This window comes from Triticum urartu, chromosome 1 (assembly GCF_003073215.2).
Source record: "Triticum urartu cultivar G1812 chromosome 1, Tu2.1, whole genome shotgun sequence".
NCBI classification, from domain to species: domain Eukaryota; kingdom Viridiplantae; phylum Streptophyta; class Magnoliopsida; order Poales; family Poaceae; genus Triticum; species Triticum urartu.
The window spans coordinates 176,685,152-176,707,219 of record NC_053022.1 but is presented as its reverse complement, the minus strand read 5'-3'; the positions used below and the strand labels follow the sequence as shown (position 1 = coordinate 176,707,219).

Sequence of the window (22,068 nt, the reverse complement as noted above, 5' to 3'; positions counted from 1 at the left end):
TCTCCGGCCACCTGTAGGCCGCCCCAAGCCCGCTCCTCCTTTGCCTCGAGTTCATGTCGATACGACCACGCCCCTGCCGTCCCCGCGCCTTGCTGCCTCCTAGGCTGCTTGCCTTGCCGCCTAGGAGCCCCGACGCCGATCCCATGGTCGCGCCTCCCTGTCGCCGACCTGCTCCATGCTCTTCCTCCTGCTGGCCACCGAGCGCCGCCATGCCTCCCCTGTAGCTACTCCAGCGAGCTCCAGCAGCTCCGCCACGTTTCGGTGCCGCCAGCTGACCTCGTCTTCCTTCTGCCCTGCTGCTGCCTTCGAGCACCATCGATGCATCTATGTGTGGAACCTGCCAAGTCCCGCACAGACCTGGATTCACCAAGTTCGACTACCGATGACCGCCTCTGGATTCATCAAGTACATCGCCGACAAGACCAAGGACGCCCGAACAAGTGCTCCCGACCGAGACATTTTTGCTGCTACGTTTTGGACACGCCAAGTCCCTCGGAAACATCGGATGCGTCAAGACCGCCCCGGTTGTTGCCAAGTACCACAACACCCGGAGCCCTCGGATCCGTCAAGTTCTATTATGAGATGTACAACTACCATCGACCCCGAAGACCTCGGATTCATCGAGTTCCCACGACGAGTTAAGTGTACCCCACCGGATCGCCATGTTCGGTTACCGTCGCAACCATGTACAACTACTTCCACGACGATATGAGAACAACTACCGTCGCTGAAGGCCGTTGAGTGAACAACTACCGTCGACGTGTACGACTACTTTGTGAACGTGTACCCGACGACCCTGGAGACCTATGTTGCACCAAGTACCCCCTCGTTGACCTGAACATCTACAGGAAAACGTGTACCACTACCGTCGAGGACTGATAGTACCACTACTTCTACTACCATCGCGGAACGACTACTTCCTCTACTTCCCTCGACGAACTCGAACCGCCCCGGAAATGCACGCTTCGAAGGTATAACCCCGAGATGACGCTGTGGACCGTATGCATGTGTGTTGTATGGGATGATCGTGCTTGCACCATGTCCGAGATGTCCTTGCACGTTCCTCCTCGTTTGCCATGCCATCGACCCATGGGAACCCGGTTACCGGGATCACTCCTTGTCACTCTTGCATGTTCTGCACACTTGTTCTTTTCACCGGCATCTCAATCGAGTTACCGGAACTGGAACGTTGGCGTGGCACCATTTTCGTTATCGTCGCCGTGGCACCCTTTATTTCCACCACGGTAAAAAATGCTTCATAGTATGCTCATGTAAACTTTTAACAAAAATTGCAAAAAAATCTACACATGTCATCCGCATCATGATAACAACATTTAAAATGGTTATAATTGTTGTTTCCATTAAATTGCTAAATATGCATATGGGGATTTTCCGGATTTATTGTTGTTGTGTCCGGCCTCATTTAAAATGCCTACATGTGTAATTTATTTATGCATCACCCCTTGCGATGTTTAATAATATTTAATATTGTTGGGTACATAAATGGGAGTGAACTAAATAACTGAATGTGGTGTTTCGTCAATATGTAACTCGTTGCATATTGAGCTCCACTTAATTTGTAGTATTGTTTGTTGCACTTTTTCGTGCCATGCCTCTTTAGACCGGACATGCATCATACTTGATTGTGCATCATGCCATGTTTATGCTTGGTTGTTTACCATGTTGTTTGCTCCTTTCCTATGTTGCTTCTTCTTGTTAGTTCTGGTAACGCCGCGTTTGTGAGGATCCGTTCGACTACGTCGTTTTGTCTTCTTCATGGACTCGTTCTTCTTCCTTGCGGGATCTCAGGCAAGATGACCATACCCTCGATATCACTTCTATCTTTGCTTGCTAGTAGTTCGTTCTATCGCTATGTCGCACTACCTACCACTTGTTATATCATGCCTCCCATATTGCCATGTCAAGCCCCTAACCCACCTTCCTAGCAAAACGTTGTTTTGCTATGTTACCGCTTTTGCTCAGCCCCTCTTATAGCGTTGCTAGTTGCAGGTGAAGTTGAAGTTTGTTCCATGTTGGAACATAGATATGTTGGGGTATCACATTATCTCTTATTTAATTTAACGCATCTATATACTTTGTAAAGGGTGGAAGGCTCGGCCTTATGCATGGTGTTTTGTTCCACTCTTGCCGCCTTAGTTTCGTCATACCGGTGTTATGTTCCTTGATTTTGCGTTCCTTACGCGGTTGGGGTTATGGGACCCCCTTGACAGTTCGCCTTGAATAAAACTCCTCTAGCAAGGCCCAACCTTGGTTTTACATTTGCCACCTAAGCCTTTTTCCCTTGCGTTCTGCAGACTCAAGGGTCATCTTTATTTTAACCCCCGGGCCAGTGCTTGCTACCTCTTGAGCACTGCGTTGGATTTCCCCGAAGAGGAGAGGATGATGCAGCAAAGTAGCGTAAGTATTTCCCTTAGTTTTTGAGAACCAAGGTATCAATTCAGTAGGAGGCTACGCACGAGTCCCTCGTACCTACACAAAAACAATAGCTCAACGCAACCAACGCGCTTAGGGGTTGTCAATCCCTTCACGGTCACTTACAAAAGTGAGATCTGATAGAGATGATAAATAATATTTTTGGTATAGAGATGCAAAGTAAAAAGTAAAAGCAAAGCAATAATAAAGTGATGGAGATTGATATGATGAGAAAGAGACCCGGGGGCCATAGGTTTCACTAGCGGCTACTCTCAAGAGCATAAGTATTCTACGGTGGGTGAACAAATTACTGTTGAGCAATTGACAGAATTGAGCATAGTTATGAGAATATCTAGGTATGATCATGTATATAGGCATCACGTCCGAGACAAGTAGACCGACTCATGCCTGCATCTACTACTATTACTCCACTCATCGACCGCTATCTAGCATGCATCTAGAGTATTAAATTAAAAACAGAGTAACACCTTAAGCAAGATGACATGATGTAGAGGGATAGTTTCATGCAATATGATAAAAACCCCATCTTGTTATCCTCGATGGCAACAATACAATACGTGCCTTGCTGCCCCTTCTGTCACTGGGAAAGGACACCGCAAGATCGAACCCAAAGCTAAGCACTTCTCCCATGGCAAGAAAAACCAATCTACTAGGCCAAACCAAACTGATAATTCAAAGAGACTTGCAAAGATAACCAATCATACATAAAAGAATTCAGAGAAGATTCAAATATTATTCATAGATAGACTTGATCATAAACCCACAATTCATCGGTCTCAACAAACACACCGCAAAAAGAAGATTACATCGAATAGATCTCCACGAGAGAGGGGGAGAACATTGTATTGAGATCCAAAAAGAGAGAAGAAGCCATCTAGCTACTAACTATGGACCCGTAGGTCTGAAATAAACTACTCACACTTCATCGGAGGGGCTTGGATGATCATGTAGAAGCCCTTCGTGATCGATGCCCCCTTCGGCGGAGCTCCGGAACAGGCCCCAAGATGGGATCTCGTGGATACAGAAAGTTGCGGCGGTGGAATTAGGTTTTTGGCTCCGTCCCCGATCGTTTGGGGGTACGTGGATATATATAGGAGGAAGAAGTACGTCGGTGGAGTTTCGAGGGGCCCACAAGGCAGGGGGCGCCCTAGGGGGGGTGCCCTCCACCCTCATGGCCGCCTCATGGCTTTCTTGACGGAGGGTCCAAGTCTCCTGGATCTTATCTGATGAGAAAATCACGTTTCCGAAGGTTTCATTCTGTTTGGACTCCGTTTGATATTCTGTTTCTCCGAAACACCGAAATAGGCAAAAAACAGCAATTCTGGGCTGGGCCTCCGGTTAATAGGTTAGTCCCAAAAATAATATAAAAGTGGAAAATAAAGCCCAATATAGTCCAAAACAATAGATAATATAGCATGGAGCAATAAAAAATTATAGATACGTTGGAGACGTATCAGTGCTCCTCTGAGTGTTGGTCCAAAACAGAGCCACTTGCGGTGCCGCGCCTAGGCAACCTGGGGTATCTTCGGTTTCCGTACGTAGTGTTCATCTGGTGTGCCCTGAGAACGAGATACATGCGACTCCTATCGGGATTTTTCGGCACATCGGGCGGCTTTGCTGGTCTTGTTTTACCATTGTCGAAATGTCTTGTAACCGGGATTCCGAAACTGATCGGGTCTTTCCGGGAGAAGGAATATCCTTCGTTGACCATGAGAGTTTGTGATGGGCTAAGTTGGGACACCCCTCCAGGGTATAAACTTTCGAAAGCCGTGTCCGCGGTTATGTGGCAGATGGGAATTTGTTAATGTCCGGTTGTAGATAACTTGACACTTGACTTAAGTAAAAGGCATCAACCGCGTGTGTAGCCATGATGGTCTCTTTTCCGCGGAGTCCGGGAAGTGAACACGATTTGGGTTATGTTTGAACGTAAGTAGCTTCAGGATCACTTCTTGATCATTTCTAGCTTCACGATCGTTGTGTAGCTTCTCATCTTAGTCTTATTTGCGTATGTTAGCCACCATTTTAGCTTAGTGCTTGCTGCAGCTCCACCTCACTACCTTATCCTACCCATAAGCTTAAATAGTCTTGATCTCGCGGGTGTGAGATTGCTGAGTCCTTGTGACTCACGGATACTTCCAAACAGTTGCAGGTGCCGATGATACCAGTGCAGGTGATGCTACCGAACTCAAGTAGGAGTTCGACGAGGACCTTGGTCGTTACTATGTTTCGTTTCCTGATGATCAGTAGTGGAGCCCAGTTGGGACGATCAGGGATCTAGCATTTGGGGTTGTCTTCTTTTATTTTGGTTCTGTAGTCATACCTTGATTGTACTCTGGATGATGTATGTTTAACTTGTTATTTGTGTGAAGTGGCGATTGTAAGCCAACTCTGTATCCCTCTCTTATATAGTACATGAGATTGTGTGAAGATTACTCCTCTTGTGACAAAACCACCATGCGGTTATGTCTCTAAGTCGTGCCTCGATACGTGGGAGATATAGCCGCATCGTGGGTGCTACAAGAGCCATGGGAAACCAGTTCGCCATGACTTTCTCGTCGTCGTTGGCCGCCTCGATGCTCAGCTCATAGAGCTGCAAGAACTCCGCAGGGTCAGGGAAGCCATCGTAGCGAGGAGGTAGGTCTGGCTTGAACTTGCCTAGCCAAACAACGCCACGCAGCTCCGGAGTGAAGGCGTGGCAGCCCGCCGTGGCCACCGGGGCCCTTTGCAGAGGCGGGGCCTGCTCTCGATGCCCGCGCACCGCCATCGCAGGCGGCACGCGGTCTTGATGTGATGGCGCCGGGAGTGCAGGAGCGTTTTCTTGCGGCCGGGGAACTTCTTGGTAGCTTCCTTCTTCGCGCGCGGGTGCCCGACGCGGGGGCACGCCGAGGGGCCGCGCGTCTTGTTGCCAGGGCGCCGCCTTGGTGCGGAGGTGGCGGAGGCACTCCAGGGCTACGTCATCCGCGACTGAAGAAGGGCGAGGTAGCGAGAGAGATAGTGTGGGTGAGCCCCCAGCTGTGCTGACGAGCTTGGCGATGCGGTCCAGCCAGTCCTCGTAGAGGTCGTCGACCAGGCGGTAGTGCAGGAGCTCGTGTGCCGTGAGTAGCGCGGCCTGCGCGTTCGTGGGCGCGCGACGAGCGTGGGACAATGAGCCGGCCGGAGTCAGCGATGGGGTGGCGGTGCGGCCGTCCTGCCGCACCGAGGGGTGCAACAAAGATGCTTGCTGCTCGTTTCCCGCCGGGCCAGTGACGGCGTTGGTGGTGGGTGATGAAGGACGACGGGGAGGCCCGCCAACAGGGGCTGTTTGAGCGACGTGAGCGGTCAGGGCGGCCCGGCTCTCGACGCGAGCTCCACCTCCTTGCATGACAACGAAGGAGGAGGCCCGTCTCATGGCGTGTGTCATGAAGGACTCCATGCGCACGCACGACGAGCGTCAATGGAAGGGCCTCGAGGAGATGACGGCCCTCTCCGCGACCGATCCCCAGAATCGGTCGAGCGAGCGTCCTCCTTTGCTTTTTTTTTTTGAACTTTCCTCCTTTGCTTTCTTTGTTTGGAAAAGCCATCTCCGCTGCTCGTTCTTTTTTTTCTTGAGCCGCATCAGATTGAGAATTGGATATGCTGGGTTCAGCCGTCCTCCGGCTCGCCACCCCGCCTCGCGCCGCCGTCTCCGCTGCTGCCGGAAACATCTCGGTATAAGCCTTTTCCTCCTGTCGTTCTGCGCACTCCTTCCTACGGTCTACATACACATCTCACATGGAGTGGCTTCTTGGTCTGTATATTCGACGGGCGGCGACAGCTCGTGGATGGCAGCCTCCGCGCTGTGCTGCACCCGGGGGCGGACGACGCAGATTCAGCGGCGGCGGGGTGCTCGCACAAGTGGCGGATGGTGATCGCCTACGACGGTACCAAGTTCAAAGGTTTTTCTCGCCCCTCTTCTCTGCACCCGGATTCTTTAGATCGGTGGTGTTTGTGTATTCGATCATTATTAGATTCTTGGGGGTGGTGATGAATGGTTATCGGCGCTACCTAAGGACGGTTGCATCGAAGGGAGAAGAGAAAGCAAATGGTTGCAGAAGGTAGGTTTTCTATTACCGGGGACCACTAGTTTGCCATCGGACCAACTATTTGCCATATGATTAGAATGTCCATTTTAACTGAGTGTGCGTACATGGGCCTGGTGGAATTGTTAGCTTCTACTCTCTTCATCCCAAAACATTTGAAGTTTTAGGCTTGTCCTAAGTTAAACTTCTTTAAGCTTGACCAACTTCATAGAAAAAAGTGCTTATATCTACAACATCGTGCGTTGCAACGGGAGAAAAAAAATCCACTCATATCTCTAGCTGGGTCAGTTGGACAAACTATGAGTGGCCGGTTGGCAGGTTATGAGATCGAACCCTCCCATCAGCAATTTTATTTTTCTCCGGACCTGGCCCACAGTGCGCTGCTAGATGGGCTTTCTTCGTTGAGCCAAAACGGGTGGCAAATAATGAAACCAAATAGCTTATGTGAAATTAATTGAAGCGGGACCAAACGAAACGGAACGAAACCAAGAATATCACCTCCTTTTACTAGTAGTTATATTATATATATATATATTATATGACAAATGTTTCCTACAAGCAGTGGTAGTTACCACCACTTACGTTTTGTATGTTGTACGTAGTATCTGTCAAAACCGAGAGTATGTACGCGTAGTATGTAGTATATAACAATGTTTGGGTAGTATATATACTACTTTTTAGGTAGTATGACCAAATTTTGAGTATACTCCTTTTTACATATAAATATGTACGTATTTCGTGAATATAACAAAACTATGGGCTGATATGAAATATTTTCATGGACCTTGCTTTGAAATATCTTAAATATATTATATGAACATATTTAGAATGATAAATTAGTATATATAATACTTCATGATAATATATATATGTTATGTTGAGTCTAATGAACCTAATTTGGTATTGTAGATGTTGGTATATTTTTCTACAAACTTGGTCAAACTTAAAGAAGTTTGACTTAGGACCAACCTAAAACATCAAATATTTTGGAACGGAGGGAGTAGTAGTCTTGTTCCGTGTTTTCTAGAGACAGATTGATAATTACGATTTGTTTCTAGCTAATAGATCTAGCAGATTAGTTGCATTTTTCTTTTTTCAAGATTCAAGATGTATTTTGTGATGAAAACATATTTTTTGTGCCACGTAACATGTTTCTTGATCAATGGAAGCATCATTTTTCTAGTACGTTGGAAATATATTTGTTCGCTAGATGGAAACAGTTTTCGTGACCAATATTAACGTTTTTTCTTTGCAATGGTAATATTTTCAAGTACTTTGGAAACAAGTTTTTCTGTGTGTAACAGAGTCAAATTGTATGATTTTTTTGCTTTGGTTGAAACAATATAGCAGACACTGATAGTGGTTGAAACAAAAAATTACTACAAGAAGCAAAATGAATAAGATACAACTTCACTAAAAGAAACAAAAGTACATGTGAGTGAAGCACATACAAGGTAGTGATTTCAGAAGAACGAGTGTAGAAATAAAGGAAGCACATGGTGGTAGTGGTTGAAGTAAAAATTTACTGCCATAGAAACATGCGTGAGAAATATAAGTAGGCTTCGTGGCTGGCACGAAGCAACATTCTTGGGCAATGGAAGCTTAGAAAGTTGATTTTACAAAGGCATGCTTGCCGGGCAACATTTGGGGTCAAAAAATTTGTGGTTTGCGAATCAGTTTAATAAAAACAAATTTAGGTTGAGCGCGCTCATAACATCTTTGAAATGAAGTACCGCGAAACAACTTTTCAATACACTGTGCGTAGGATTGGTTTACCGGAGGGAAGAGTTTACCAGAAATAACGGGGCAATTATGCGATATTTCTTCTTATCTTGTCAATTTTATTATGAATGCCTTTTTTTGTTGTCATTTTGTTGGTTTTGAGGTTTTACTGTTGTGTCATTTATGACACTAACTACCGTACACCGCTAGGACGTGCTTTAACCATTGGATATTTATATTTGAATTTGGCCTAGTGATGATTCATTTCGTGAGTATCCAAAGAATCGATGGTGATCTTAAGTAGCATACGGTCCTTGACATTTATGGTTACACTTATTGGGGTGAACTTTGTAAACTATAGCCCCAGAGAAGGAGGTAGTTCTTTTTAGGATCTTGAGACATTGATGTACGTGTATATGTGCCTACCACCTCTCCTACATTACCAGCAATACTAGAAGCAGCACACACAGTTCGTCATGAGGGCATTCAAAAAACGTTACATCGGCTTCGGGCTGATTTCCATGTACCACAGGCCCGCAAGTTGGTTAAGGAGTTTGTGCAGATTTGTGTGAGATGTCAACGCCACAAATGGGATCATTTACACCCTGCAGGCCTGTTGCAGCCATTGCCAGTCCCACAACAAATATGGGACGGCATATCTATGGATTTTGTGGAGGGGTTCCCGCGTGTGCACGGCAAATCGGTCATACTTACAGTAGTGGACAGTTTCTCTAAATACACACACTTTATTCCTTTGGCACACCCTTATCCTCTACTTCCGTAGCAAGAGTATTCTTTGATGAGGTGGTTCTTGCACGGGATGCCAACATTGATTGTCAGTGATCGACTGATCGTGATCCAATTTTCACTAGCCGCTTTTGAGAGGGACTCTTTCAGTTGGCTGGTGCACAGCTTAAAAAAGGCTCAGCTTTTCATCCCCAGTCTGATGGTCAGACAAGAGGCCGTGAACAAAGTGATTGCTATGTACTTACGCTGCCTTTCAGGTGATCGGCCCCGACAATGGCTTGCATGGGCCACTGTTTTTGAGTCGCGACTAGACTAGTCTAAGTTGACGAGTCGCACTGCCAGGGTTGACTCAAACCCCTCGACTAGTCGAGACTAGTCGCGACTAGTCGATTGGCCAGGCTCGACTCGTCACTAGTTGCTACCCCATAATGACTCATCGACTCGAAAACCTTGGCATGGGCTGAGTATTGCTATAATACTTCATATCATTCCCCCTTAAGGAGACACCTTTCAAGGTGGTTTACGGGTGTGACCCTCCATCTTTGCACTCTTATGAGCCAGGCTGTGCCAAACTAACTGCAGTGGATTCTCTTCTCCAAGACCATGATGAATTTCTTGTTGATATTAGGATTGATTCCTGCAGGCACAACAATACTATAAGAGACAATATTGACAGTCCCCGTCGAGGGCTCGGCTTTGAGATTGGACAATGGGTTTGGTTACGTTTACATCATAGTCAGGTGGCATCTTTGGCAATCAAGGCTCACTCTAAGCTAGCTCCCCAATTCTGTGGATCATACCAAGTCATAGAACAGATTGGTTCAGTAGCATCGTCTCAAACTTCCAGAGAAAGCTCGGATTCATGATGTCTTTCATGTTAGCTTATTGAAGCCTTACCATGGTCGGGTGTGTCCTGTTCCAGAGAAGGCCCTCAAATCTCGCGTGACTCAGGGGTAAACTGCAAATTCTCATCTAATGGCAGGGACTACCAGCTACTGGAGCTTCTTGGGAAGAGGCTGGGGAATTACAGAAGATATATCCACAATTCCAGCTCAAGGACGAGCTGCTTCTCAAGGAAGGGAGAGATGTCATGTGGGGATCTACGTATCAGAGGAGGAAACATGCATCCAGACCTCCAGCTTAAAAGGCTAAGGAATCCTAGTACTAGTTGGCTGCAGCACGAGTCCATGTCCCACAAGTGTCTTAGTAGTTGCACGTTCAGTTTAGGGAAGAGTCTTAGTCCAACTTTGCCTTTGAGTCCTATGTGTAAGGTCAACCCTATATAATGAGGCAGCCATCGTTATTATTTTTCGCGAATATTCTAGGCGTGTATCATTGCATTGATAGGGGAAAGAAACATTAGTTAGGCAGCCCACAAACAACGTACACAACTAGGAGATGATGTGGGTGCCAATGAGCAGATAGAAGGGGGGATGCTCAGCCCCAGATACAAGAGATTATGTTACAGGTAAAATGGTGTCTAAGCCTTTGGTGCCAGCCCATGTCCAATGCCACGCCTCCTCTTTGACAGTCTTGATGATCTTGTGAGTTATTATGAGTCAAGTCAAGAAGTCTAATCCCCAATCATGATCTCTCCGTTTCTGCCTGACGTAATTCTGTGCCCTGTCCCCTGCACCTCTCCTGCTACCATGGCTCCACCAACAGGGGGACGCACGGGTCCTAGTCCCCAGCCTCCTACCTATCACAATCATCGTCTACGCTCAACCCATGCTCGTGACACATGTTGTTTTCTTTTTTGCCCTTATCTGATTAGTGCACTTATTTCCTAATATTTTTGTATTAGCACATCAGGTTGCACGCCCCTTGAATGTGACCAAACGATCAACTATGTTCCAATGAAACTCAGTAGTTCCAGCCAAGATGAAGGCCTTTAATTCAGATAGCTCCTCGTCACTATCCCCTTGCTGCCGCAAGTTCTCAAAGAGGGGAAACTGTGGACTGGAGATGGCGCATAGATCGGCTGTTCTTTCGTCAGCATTGCAACATGATAAAGCATCTGCCACAATGTTCTGGCAACCAGGGCGAAATTCGACACATAAATCAAATCAGAGGAGCTTGCTCACCCAATGATGCTGTGGAATAGTTGACAGACGTTGATCCAACAACAAATTCAAACTATAATGATCTGTGCGAACAAGAAAGGATCTTTCCCATAAATATGGCCGCCAATGACACACAGCCTGCATTAAGCCAATGAGCTCACGTTCATAAGCAGCAAGATGCATGTGTTGAGGAGCAATCTGTTTACTGAAGAAAGCCACAGGACCATTTCCTTGATGTAACACATTCTACCACAAAGTCCAAGCTGAAATCAGGCAATTGTAGCACAGGAGATGATACAAGAGCCTTTTTCAGAACATGGAACGATGTTTCTGCTTTGTTCATCCAAGCAAATCCCGCCTTCAATAACATTGTAAGGGGAGCCGCAAGTGTACCAAAATCCTTGATGAAGCGGTGGTAATACCCAGCCAGACCTAAAAATCCATGCAACACAGAGCGAGGAAATGGCTGTGTTATGAAAGCAACTTATCTCTATTGAAGGCCCAAGGGGCATATATACATTACACATGACTTGGGATACAAGGAAAGTAAACATGGCCTAATAGAACTCTTAGACCAATACTAATATTTGCCAACACCACCCCTCAAATGCAAAGCGTATGCAATGGCAATGCATTTGAAGTGTAACACTAAAAAAAATGATAATCCAAATCCGCGTCTTGAGAGTGTCGTCGTAGCATGAAGAGTCTTCAAAACCTGTCGAGTCAAGCCAAAGGGAAGAACGGAGAGATGGCACATCAGAGGAAGACACCACATTACTTGAAGATACAAGAGAAGTATCAAGAGAAGATGAGTTGTCAAAAAAGTGGGCACATCAAGAGAATAAAGCATTGCGCAGAGAATCATAGCCTACTACAACCGAGGACGAAAGAAGCGCGGTGGCTAAGGCACAATGGGCGTAGGTTGATAATGCAAAAAGAGTCCAAAAAATCCTACAGAAAACAACAAGGGCAAGTAGGCCACAAAAGTTGTATAGAAAGGATTAGGACCAGAGAAAGGCTGACAGACAAAAGTATGGTGGACTCGCATGGCATGAGAAACACTAGATATCAACGGATTTGGTGGATGCAGCGGAAAATATAGACTAGAAAGCAATTATACTAGAGAGTAGTGGAAGAAACATGATTTTTCTATATGATGCCTCACGGGAAACAGAGGAGCCAGCAACCTCACATATTATAGGAGTCCAAAACTGGGCTTGAAGCTGCAGCGGGCCAAGCAGGAGAAATCCATGGTGGACAACACCGTCAAGGAATCAGTTCGTGGCTGGGTAAGCAGAGCAGTAGCAGCAGGAGAGCAGCACACGTTGGGGCAGCGGGGATGTGAGAAGCCAGGGCGAGGTGAGCGTCGGCACGCGGAAACCGGCGCGGGGAGCAGCGGGGCCCGCGACCTGGAAGTCGACGGCGGCGTTCATTCTGGGAGGGAGTAGCGGCGAGTGCAGGCAGCTGATCCAAGAGTCTTGCGCGGCGAGGCTGGGTGGGGCGACACCACAGGGAGGCGTCGGGAGCCAGCGGTAGGCATGGCCGACTCGAGCTGAAGAAGAAGCGGGTGGACGTCTGGGGCAGCGGCTTGGTGATTGAGGGGCGGCGTCCTCCTGGGGATGGTGGTGACGGCGGACGATCTGGACTGCAACTTGGCGATCTGATCTGGAGCCTGCCGTGCGTTGACCCGGGGCAGAGGCACCCCTCATGTGCAGCGGCCAACGAAGACTGAAAAGAAAATTTGATCGGAGGACAAGCTGCAACTCCGGAGGGGACCTAAAACCTAGGCTCTGATACCATGTTATGAAAACAACTTATCTCTATTGATGGCCCAAGGGGCATATATATATTACACATGACTTGGGTTCAAGGAAAGTAAACATGGCCTAATAGAACTCTTAGACCAATACTAATACTTCCCAACATCGGTCACTACCTGAACCTTTAGTTGGTCCATAGCGACACCTTCACTGTTGATGACGTGGCCCAGATAAATCACTGAGGAGACACCGAATAAGCATTTGGGCCGTTTGAGAAACAAGTGATGATCTCAGAAGAAAGCAGAGCACAGATCTGACATGCCTCAAGTGGTCTGACCAAGAAGTGGTATAAATCAAAATATCATCAAAAATGACCAAGACAAACAGGCGGAGGAAAGGGCGTAAGATGTCATTCATGAGAGCCGAATGTTGTCGGGGCGTTATCAATCCAAAAGGCATGACCATGAACCCAAACAATCCTTGGTGGGTCCTAAAAGCCGTCTTTTCCCCATCGGCAGGGTTCATACGCGCTTGATACCCTGATTGTAAATCCAATTTGGTGAAAAAGAGAGTGGGTAGTGATGTCATCTGGGCCTAGCACTTCAGGCGCAGAAACAGGGAGGGTCCCAAATCTGCTTAGAGATAGGCTTTATCTTTAGTTTGCTGGTATATCAAATTAGTTAAGTATTCCCATCGATAACCATCGTGTTAGTTGGAAAGTTGAGTTATTGTATCAGCCGGCCCTATATATATAAAGGGACCTAGGCCTAGTACGTGTGCATCAGAGAATCAATAAAGAAGAAAAGAGGAAGACTTGCCTCCAGTTATCCCCAAATCCTAACTTCCCTGCACCCACGGCACACAAGGATCTACACGGCTACGTTTTCCGGAGCCTGGGCCGTGACAGTATCACTACCCCTTGTTAGCTATTTTATGTTCTATTAGCAACTAGCTGGAGGAAAATTCTGCAATTTTGAAGCAATTTCCTCAAATTAAACCTGTCTATCATCTATATTGTAGTTATATATAGTTGCTTGACTCCATACTAACATTACTAAGATTGGGTACATAACTTCAGAATTTTGAAATCTCAACTGATTCTCAAATTACTATTGTTCTTAGGTTGGCAGTATCAACCATCACCTCCAACTATACAATGCTTTCTAGAGAAAGCACTGATACGCATCACGAAGCTCGACCGGAAGGAGCTTTGTTTGGTTGGTGCAGGAAGGACAGATACAGGTGTTCATGCACAGGGTCAGGTTTAATTATCTTATTACACTGGAACACGGTCTCAAATGTACTTGTATATCCTTCATTGTTGGTAGGCTTAAAAATGCTGTGATAACACGTCATATGTTGTTTTGCAGGTGGCACATTTCACCACGCCGTTTGCCTACCATTGTCTCGACAGCTTTCATTCTGCAATCAACGGGCTTCTGCCTCCTGATATCCGAGTTAGAGAAATTAGCGCAGCTTGTCCAGAATTCCATGCTCGCACATCCACAAAGAGCAAAATATATCATTACAAGATCTATAACGAAGCAGTTATGGACCCCTTCCATACTAATTATGCTTACCACAGTGCACATAAACTTAATCCACATGCTATGCAGGAGGCTGCAAATCATTTTGTTGGAGTACATGACTTCACATCTTTCGCTAATGCAGTACATAATGATCGTGTGCGCAGTCCAATAAAGAAGATATCACGCTTTGATGTTACTAAGATGGTGACTTATTATCCCACGAGTTTGATTTTCTACTACCCTTACGAGTTCAGTATCACCTGCTTGATTTGTGTTTTGTTTGACCTGACATTTTCTGGTTGCCGTACAGGATGCTATCATACAACTCGAGGTTGAAGGCACTGGCTTTTTGTACAGACAAGTGAGGAACATGGTAATTTTGATCTCTTGTTTAATCATGTGCCTAAGTTAAGTTATTTTTGCATGTCGCATCACCTGAACAGAATTAAAGAGCTGTGAGTAGTACGGTAGTAGGGGCCTGGTACCTTTTGCTTGCCTTTGTTGATTCATGTGCTAGCCCTTGCATGGAACAAACTGAGTGTAACACAACCTCCTCCTAACAATTTTTCATATAATCTTACCATATAAGCATTGAAGAACTTATCATGACCCTTTTACTTTTGAAAATGTTGTATGTATTAATTAAGATAACACAGAGTCATTACAATCATGCCGCACCAGGTCCAACACGGAGGTCGGAGCTGACTGCGCGTATACACCACTACACGCCCTTCTCTACTGAACCTAGCTAAACCAACTTGCCGTGATCCTTAATAAGCATGGAACGTGGTATATGGCTGCATGTGATACAAGCGCCTTAGCCAACTCATGGGAACAATTGTCATTCTTTTACTTTTTACCTTGTCCCTAAAAATAGAATAATCGATGAAGCATAACAGCAGTTCATACAACTGGGTTACTTTATCATAGATCGAATGTACAATGGGTATCTAATGATTGGATCATATGCCCAACTTACGCACTAGTATTTGCAGCTTTTGCGAGGGAGAAGATTATATTTATCTCACTAACTCAACAGGAAATATCTTTAGGGAATTGACTACCAGACACTTTTCTTTCTTGAAAAGGGGTTTGTACCCCCGGCCTCTGCAGCGATTGATGCACAAAACGCTTTTATTACAAAGTTATAGAATGTAGTAAGATAATGTAAACAGGACATACACGACGACATCAAACAATAGATATTGCGCAAGGCACTTAACATTACTAATCCTATTGCTAAGCCGACACCTAAATTGGCTGAATATAGTCCATGCGACCATCTCCAAGTGGCTGCACGCAGAGTCCAGATGCTCCCGAGCCTCCGATAGTATGCTGAAGCAAACATTTATTTTTAATCTCTAGATCTTCCACCCTGATTTTTTGGCTGGCAAATAATGCTCCACTTTGTGAGCTGATATTTGCGTTTATGCTCATCCGATTGCTAAAAGAAACTGGATTTGTGTTAGTCCAATCTTAAAAGACGTTGCTCCCTAAACACCATCGCCACCATCTCGTCTGATGTTGGGGGAGCAATGCCACCACACGTCACTGGTCGCCTGCGCCGCTGGCCCCGCTGCCACTGCCTCTCCACCGGCCGCCCACACCACTGCCGCCTTGCTGCCACACCACGCCGACCACCAACGCCGCACCCGCCGCTATCCGTCATCTGCCAGTAGCGCCACCGCAGCATCACCGCCTTGCCGGTACACATCACTGGCCGCCCGCAACGCCACCACCGGCTGCTAGACGTTCACGCCGCCCCACCGTGCCGCCGGTTGCCGGAGCTCCGCCGGTGTCTTTGTGCACACTGGAGGGAAAGATATGAAGAGATTAGCCACTGACATGTGGGACACATATGTCAGGCTTAGTTTAGGGAGAGGTTTATAGGGGAACTGCTACAGCCGCACACCTGTGAAACCCAATAAAATTATTGGGAGAGCCTCCAAACGCACTTATAGGGGAAGGTTTTTGAGGGAACTTCTGAATTCTAAGGCCCTCTTTTGTTAAGACCGGTGGCTGAGAGCGCAAGAGTAGAGCTATATTTGAGCTTATAAAGTGGTAGCCTTCTTTTGTGGCGGAGATAATTTATTTTCACGTAATGTTATTGCAAACATCGGTTGCTATGCTATGTTATTTCGGACTTGATATCTTGCTGTACTATATTTTACCTGCGATCATCATCACTCTCCCCCCACGCTCGAAATCCCTGATGTTTGTGCCACAGAACAACTCGATAATATGTTGGCAATGCAGGTAGCTTTGCTAATTCAAGTTGGAAGGGAGGGACTGCCTCCTGAAATCGTCCCGGGAATCATTGCGGCAAAGGACCGCAAAGAACTTGCGAAGGTGGCCTTGTCAGCACCACCACATGGATTGTATCTCATGTCAGTTAACTATGACAAAGAAATCTTGAAGCCTCCTGTGGGTTCCCCTCCGGTGAGCTTTGGAAGGACTCATCAGATCAGTAGATGCAAACTTCTGTTTTACTAGTACAAATGTCCGTGCGTTGCAACGGGAGAAAATTTTATATTTATTAATATAAAACACATCCCTTGTTCATTAAAATTGTACGTGCAGATCGCATGCGTTGCAATGGTAATAAATTTGAGCTTGTGTGGTATTCGAGAGTTTACCTGCCGTTGTGCATAGTACATTTGCTCGTGCCTCGTGTTAGAATACAACTTGTATTAGGGTTATGACTCATACTTGGTTTGTAATAATGCTAGGTCAGGGGTGGCTTAGCTCTTATATATACTTATACCGGCATAATATTGTATCAATAATTATTCAATACAATTCTTTTTTTTTCGAGGATACGCCAATGGCGTGCCTTAACTTTATAGAAAGAAGAAAATATGTACAAGAGATTACACATCGCTAGTTAGGAGTCACAAACCGACCCTAACCAAGCCTCCACACCACTTCCTAGCTCTACTCGACTACTATGATCGGTTGTCCTCCGAAAGCTCCTGGTTTGGCCCAGGTCCTCAGCTCATTAAAGATAGAGTCTAGTGTGTCCCACTCGTTCTTGATTATGCCTGTGCCAAAGACCCTTACATTCCTTTGCTTCCATATCGTCCAACAGATTAGCATCATGAGGGTGTCAAAGCCTTTCCGAGACTGCTTATCTATTCGCTTTCTCGTATCCGTCCACCACTGCACTAATCTTGAGTCATTTGTTGGGCAAAGGCCGGTCGTCAAACCCATCCTAGTAGTGCAGTGGAACCACACTTGCCGCGAGAACACGCACTGCAGCAAAATGTGGTCAACTGTATTCTCCTCCTGGTCACACATGTAACATTTTGATGCTTGGTCTTGCAATCCGTGCCTAGCTCTCCTGTCCGAGGTCCATAGACGATATTGCACCGCGAGCCACATGAATAGCTCGCACGCAAGCGATGCCCAACACTTCCATATGGTTCCGAAGCAGTGGAATCTGACTCCTCCCTCGCATAGCATCTTGTACGCAGATGATGTCGTGTAGACTCCGGACGTGTTCCAAGCCCAGATGGGGCAGTCCTCGACCTGAGTGTCCAAATGAACTTCCAAGAGAATCTCCCAAAGACCGATGAACTGGGTGAGACCCTCAGTGCATAGGTCACCCACTACATCGTCCATCCATGAATGCATGTACATCGCATCTCACACAAGTCTCCTGTTTGCCACTTGTGTCCGCACCTTTGCCACAACCAAGGGTGCAAAATCTTTAATAGCTGCTCCATGTATCCATCGGTCTTTCCAGAACAAGGTCTTGCCTCCTGAACCAACTTCCCATTTGACAAGGCTTCCAAAAGCTTGATCCACCTTTTTGTCCGAGGTCAAGTTGAGGCCTTGCCACGGCCTGGAATCATCAGTGCGTCTGAGCCATTCCCATCCGAGTCTTAAAGCGATACCGTGCTTAACCAGGTCAATGACACCCAAGCCTCCCAAGTGTTTAGGCCTGCACACTCTAGCCCAGGAGACGACACATTTGCCTCCATTCACCGCCTCGGTTCCGGCCCAGAAAAATGCTCGACACCCCTTGTACACTCTCTCCAGAGCCCATTTAGGTGCCTCTGCTATCATGAGATGATGTGTAGTGCGCCCCCTCATTACTTGATTGACAAGAATGAGCCTCCCCGGCCTCGTCACGAGACCCCTTTGCCATCCTGGCAGGATGTGGAGAGCCGTGTCAACAATTGGCTGTCACTCTGACCTTTTGAGTTGCCTGATGCTAAGCTGGAGCCCAAGGTATTTGCATGGAAAGGTGTCGACTCAATACAATTCTACATGGTATCAGACTTTCGATCCTAGGGTATGGCTAACCTGCCAGTCCCGCCGCCGTCGCCGCCCAACCACTTGAAGCGGCGCACCGCCATCGTTGCCGCCAAGGTCGCCGCGACCATGGCCTCCTCCGCCTCTACCTCTACTCTAGCTCTACCTCCACCAATATCCCCTTCCATCTCCTTCACCGACACCATCTCCGATATTAGCACCTATATCCCCGTAACCCTAGACCTCGCTGCTCACAACTACTACCATTGGCGTCACCTTTTCGACGTCCACCTTGGGCGATGCAACCTCCACTCTCATGTTGTCGATGACTCTCTTCCTCAACTTCATGATCCGCAATGGATCAAGGATGATCTCGCCATTATTCAATGGATCTACATGCGAGTCTCCACAGAGATCTTCAATCTCGTCCACTGTGACGGTGCCTCCGCCGCCGATCTATGGGCAGCCCTTCGTCAGCTCTTCCAGGACAACGTCGACGCTCACGCCAACAATCTTCACACCAAGCTTCGGAATACGGTGCAAGGTGATTCACCAATTGGCGTCTACTGCCAATGCCTCAAGGCGATCGTGGATGAACTCCGCGAAATTGGTGATTCAATCGACGATCGCCAGCTCATCAACGTCCTCCTCGTCGGCCTTAGCGAGCGGTTCGAGAAGCATGCCTCCTTCATCCCTATGATGCGTCTGCGTCCCTCCTTCGCCGAGGTTTGCTCGATGCCCCAATGGGCCGATCGTGCCCTAACTACGAAGGACTCCCGTCCTCAGGTCTTCACTGCTTCTCCTCGCCCGCCTACATCAACGCCGCCACCGCCACCAATAGCACCTCCTCAACCATTTGGCTGACGTCCAAGTCCCAACTACTGGGGCAAAAACCCTAGGCCGCCGCAGTTCCGCACGGCGCCCGCTCCTGCTCCGCCCCGACTCCATCAACTGCACCACCATTGCCGCCCGGATGGCGCCCATCTCTTGACCCATGGACAGGGCCAGTCCAGGCGTGGCCTATGCCTTGGTCGGCCCCTACGCCATATGGTGCCCCGCCTGCCTATACCGATGGCTGGCAGCCCGGTGCTCGCCGTCACACCGGCGCGCTCGTCCTCACGCCTCGATAGCTGACGGCTGCGTACCACACTGCTCCCTCCTACGTGCCACCGATCTACAACACCAGTCCTTATGCATCCTATGGCGCTCCATCGCCTCCCTACATGCAGCAGTGCAATGATGGTGCCTGTCGGTGTCAAAACCGGCGGATCTCGGGTAGGGGGTCCCGAACTGTGCGTCTAAGGCGGATGGTAATAGGAGGCAGGGGACACGATGTTTACCCAGTTTCGGGCCCTCTTGATGGAGGTAATACCCTACGTCCTGCTTGATTGTTCTTGATAATATGAGTATTACAAGAGTTGATCTACCACGAGATCGTAGAGGCTAAACCCTAGAAGCTAGCCTATGGTATGATTGTCTATTGTCCTACGTACTAAACCCTCCATTTTATATAGACACCGGAGGGGGCTAGGGTTTACACAAGGTCGGTTATAAGGGAGGAGATCTACATATCAGTATTGCCTAGCTTGCCTTCCACGTGAAGGAGAGTCCCATCCAGACACGGGACGAAGTCTTCAATCTTGCATCTTCATAGTCCAACAGTCCGGCTAAAGGATATAGTCCGGCCGTCCGGAGACCCCCTAATCCAGGACTCCCTCAGTGCCTCTCTCTTGACGCCGATGCCGGCCCTATTGCTGACGCCACCACACCCGCAAGCTCACATGACTACACCGGCCTCTACTTTGACTCCGAGCTGGGACCAAGCTACTTTTCTACAAGCCATGAACAACTTTGCTGCACAAGGGAACTCAGGTACGGATTTCGATTCTGGTGCTTCTCATCGTATGTCTGCATCAAGTAGTTTGCTTTCTTCTTGCACACCTTCGTCTTTTCCCTCTATTACTCTCGGTGATGGATCTTCTATTCCTATTTACTGTGTCGGTCAGGCTCAAATCCAATCCCCAATTAAACCTTTGCTTCTTTGTGATGTTCTTGTAGCTCCTGCTCTTATTAAAAATCTGATTCCTGTTCGCCAAATCACCACTGATAATCATGTTTTCGTTGAGTTTGACCCCTTTGGTTTGTCTATGAAGGACTACCCGACCAAAGCCGAGATCGCTCGATTCAATAGCTCCGGTGATTTATATTCTCTCCATGGTGCTCCGGTCGCTGCTCCTCCAACATCTATGGTGGCCTCTGTTGATCTGTGGCACCAATGTCTCGGCCATCCCGATAAAAATGTGTTATCCACACTTCTTAGTGAATTTTCAATACCTTGTAATAGAGACTCTCCTTCTATGTGTCAGTCATGTCAATTGGGCAAACATGTTCGCCTTCCCTTTAGTTCCTCTCAATCCTCTAGTACTTTTCCTTTTGAATTACTTCATTGTGATCTCTGGACATCACCCATAGAAAGTGTATCTGGTTTTAATTATTATCTCATGATACTTGATGATTTTACTCATTATGTTTGGACTTTCCCTTTATGCAACAAATCCGACATTCATAATATATTCCTTAACTTTCAGCGCTATGTCTCGGTCCACTTTTTCCTCCCTATAAGATTCATCCAATGTGATAATGGTTGTGAATTTGACAACTTTAAAAATCGAAATTTCTTTCTACAATATGGAATTCTCTTGCGCTTCTCCTGTCCTTATACCTCCCCTCAAAACGGCAAAGCCGAGCGTTCTCTTCGTACTCTTAATGACATCATTCGCACTCTGCTTGTTCAATCTTCCATGCCTCCGAAGTTCTGGGCTGAGGCCCTCCACACGGCCACATATTTAGTCAATATTTGTCCATCCAAAGTTAACCCACAAACTACTCCTTACTTCTCTTTATTTCTCTCTCATCCAAATTACTCTGACGTTCGCGTCTTCGGTTGTCTTTGTTTCCCAAACTCTTACTCCACTTCTCCTAACAAAATTTCCCCGCGCTCTACCCCGTGTGTCCATATAGATTTCTCTGACGAGCACAAGGGTTATCGTTGTCTAGATCCTGTTAGTGGTCGTGTTCATGTGTCTCATCATGTAACATTCGCTGAAAACATTTTTCCCTTTTCTGAGCGTCAACAATTAGATCCCAACTCACCCACACCGTCCACTAGTCCCTCTCGTCGCAATCATCTTCCCTTCTTTCACCCGCCGACCTATCCAGCGAAACCAGCCGAATCCTCTACCGCGGTAGCGGATCCTGCCACGACCACTTCTGTCATCACCTCTGTTTCGGCAGAGGAAAACCCATTACACTCTGTCGCGGCAGATGATATGTCTCCGTCGTATATACTTTTCCAAACACTTTTGCCCTTGTTTTGGACTCTAACTTGTATGATTTGAATGGAACTAACCCGAATTGACGCTGTTTTCAATAGAATTGCCATGATGTTGTTTTATGTACAGAAAACAAAAGTTCTCAG

The 22,068-nt window shown here is 47.1% G+C and overlaps 1 protein-coding gene across 3 annotated transcripts; it reads left to right on the top strand.

Moving 5' to 3' along the window:
• The first annotated feature begins 5,980 nt into the window (after positions 1–5,980).
• On the top strand, positions 5,981–17,147 carry LOC125553218 (tRNA pseudouridine synthase A 1). Of its 3 annotated transcripts, XM_048717018.1 has the most exons (6): positions 5,981–6,141; positions 6,248–6,368; positions 13,927–14,066; positions 14,175–14,537; positions 14,644–14,706; positions 16,590–17,147. In XM_048717018.1, the coding sequence occupies exons 1-6, from the start codon at positions 6,067–6,069 to the stop codon at positions 16,824–16,826; spliced, it is 999 nt and encodes a 332-aa protein (XP_048572975.1). In that variant the 5' UTR covers positions 5,981–6,066; the 3' UTR covers positions 16,827–17,147. The 3 variants fall into 3 exon arrangements, with proteins under 3 accessions (XP_048572975.1, XP_048572991.1, XP_048572984.1); XM_048717034.1 differs by lacking the exon at positions 5,981–6,141 and having other exon boundaries at positions 6,242–6,368; positions 13,927–14,061; XM_048717027.1 differs by lacking the exons at positions 5,981–6,141; positions 6,248–6,368 and adding an exon at positions 6,390–6,527.
• The last annotated feature ends 4,921 nt before the right edge of the window (positions 17,148–22,068 follow it).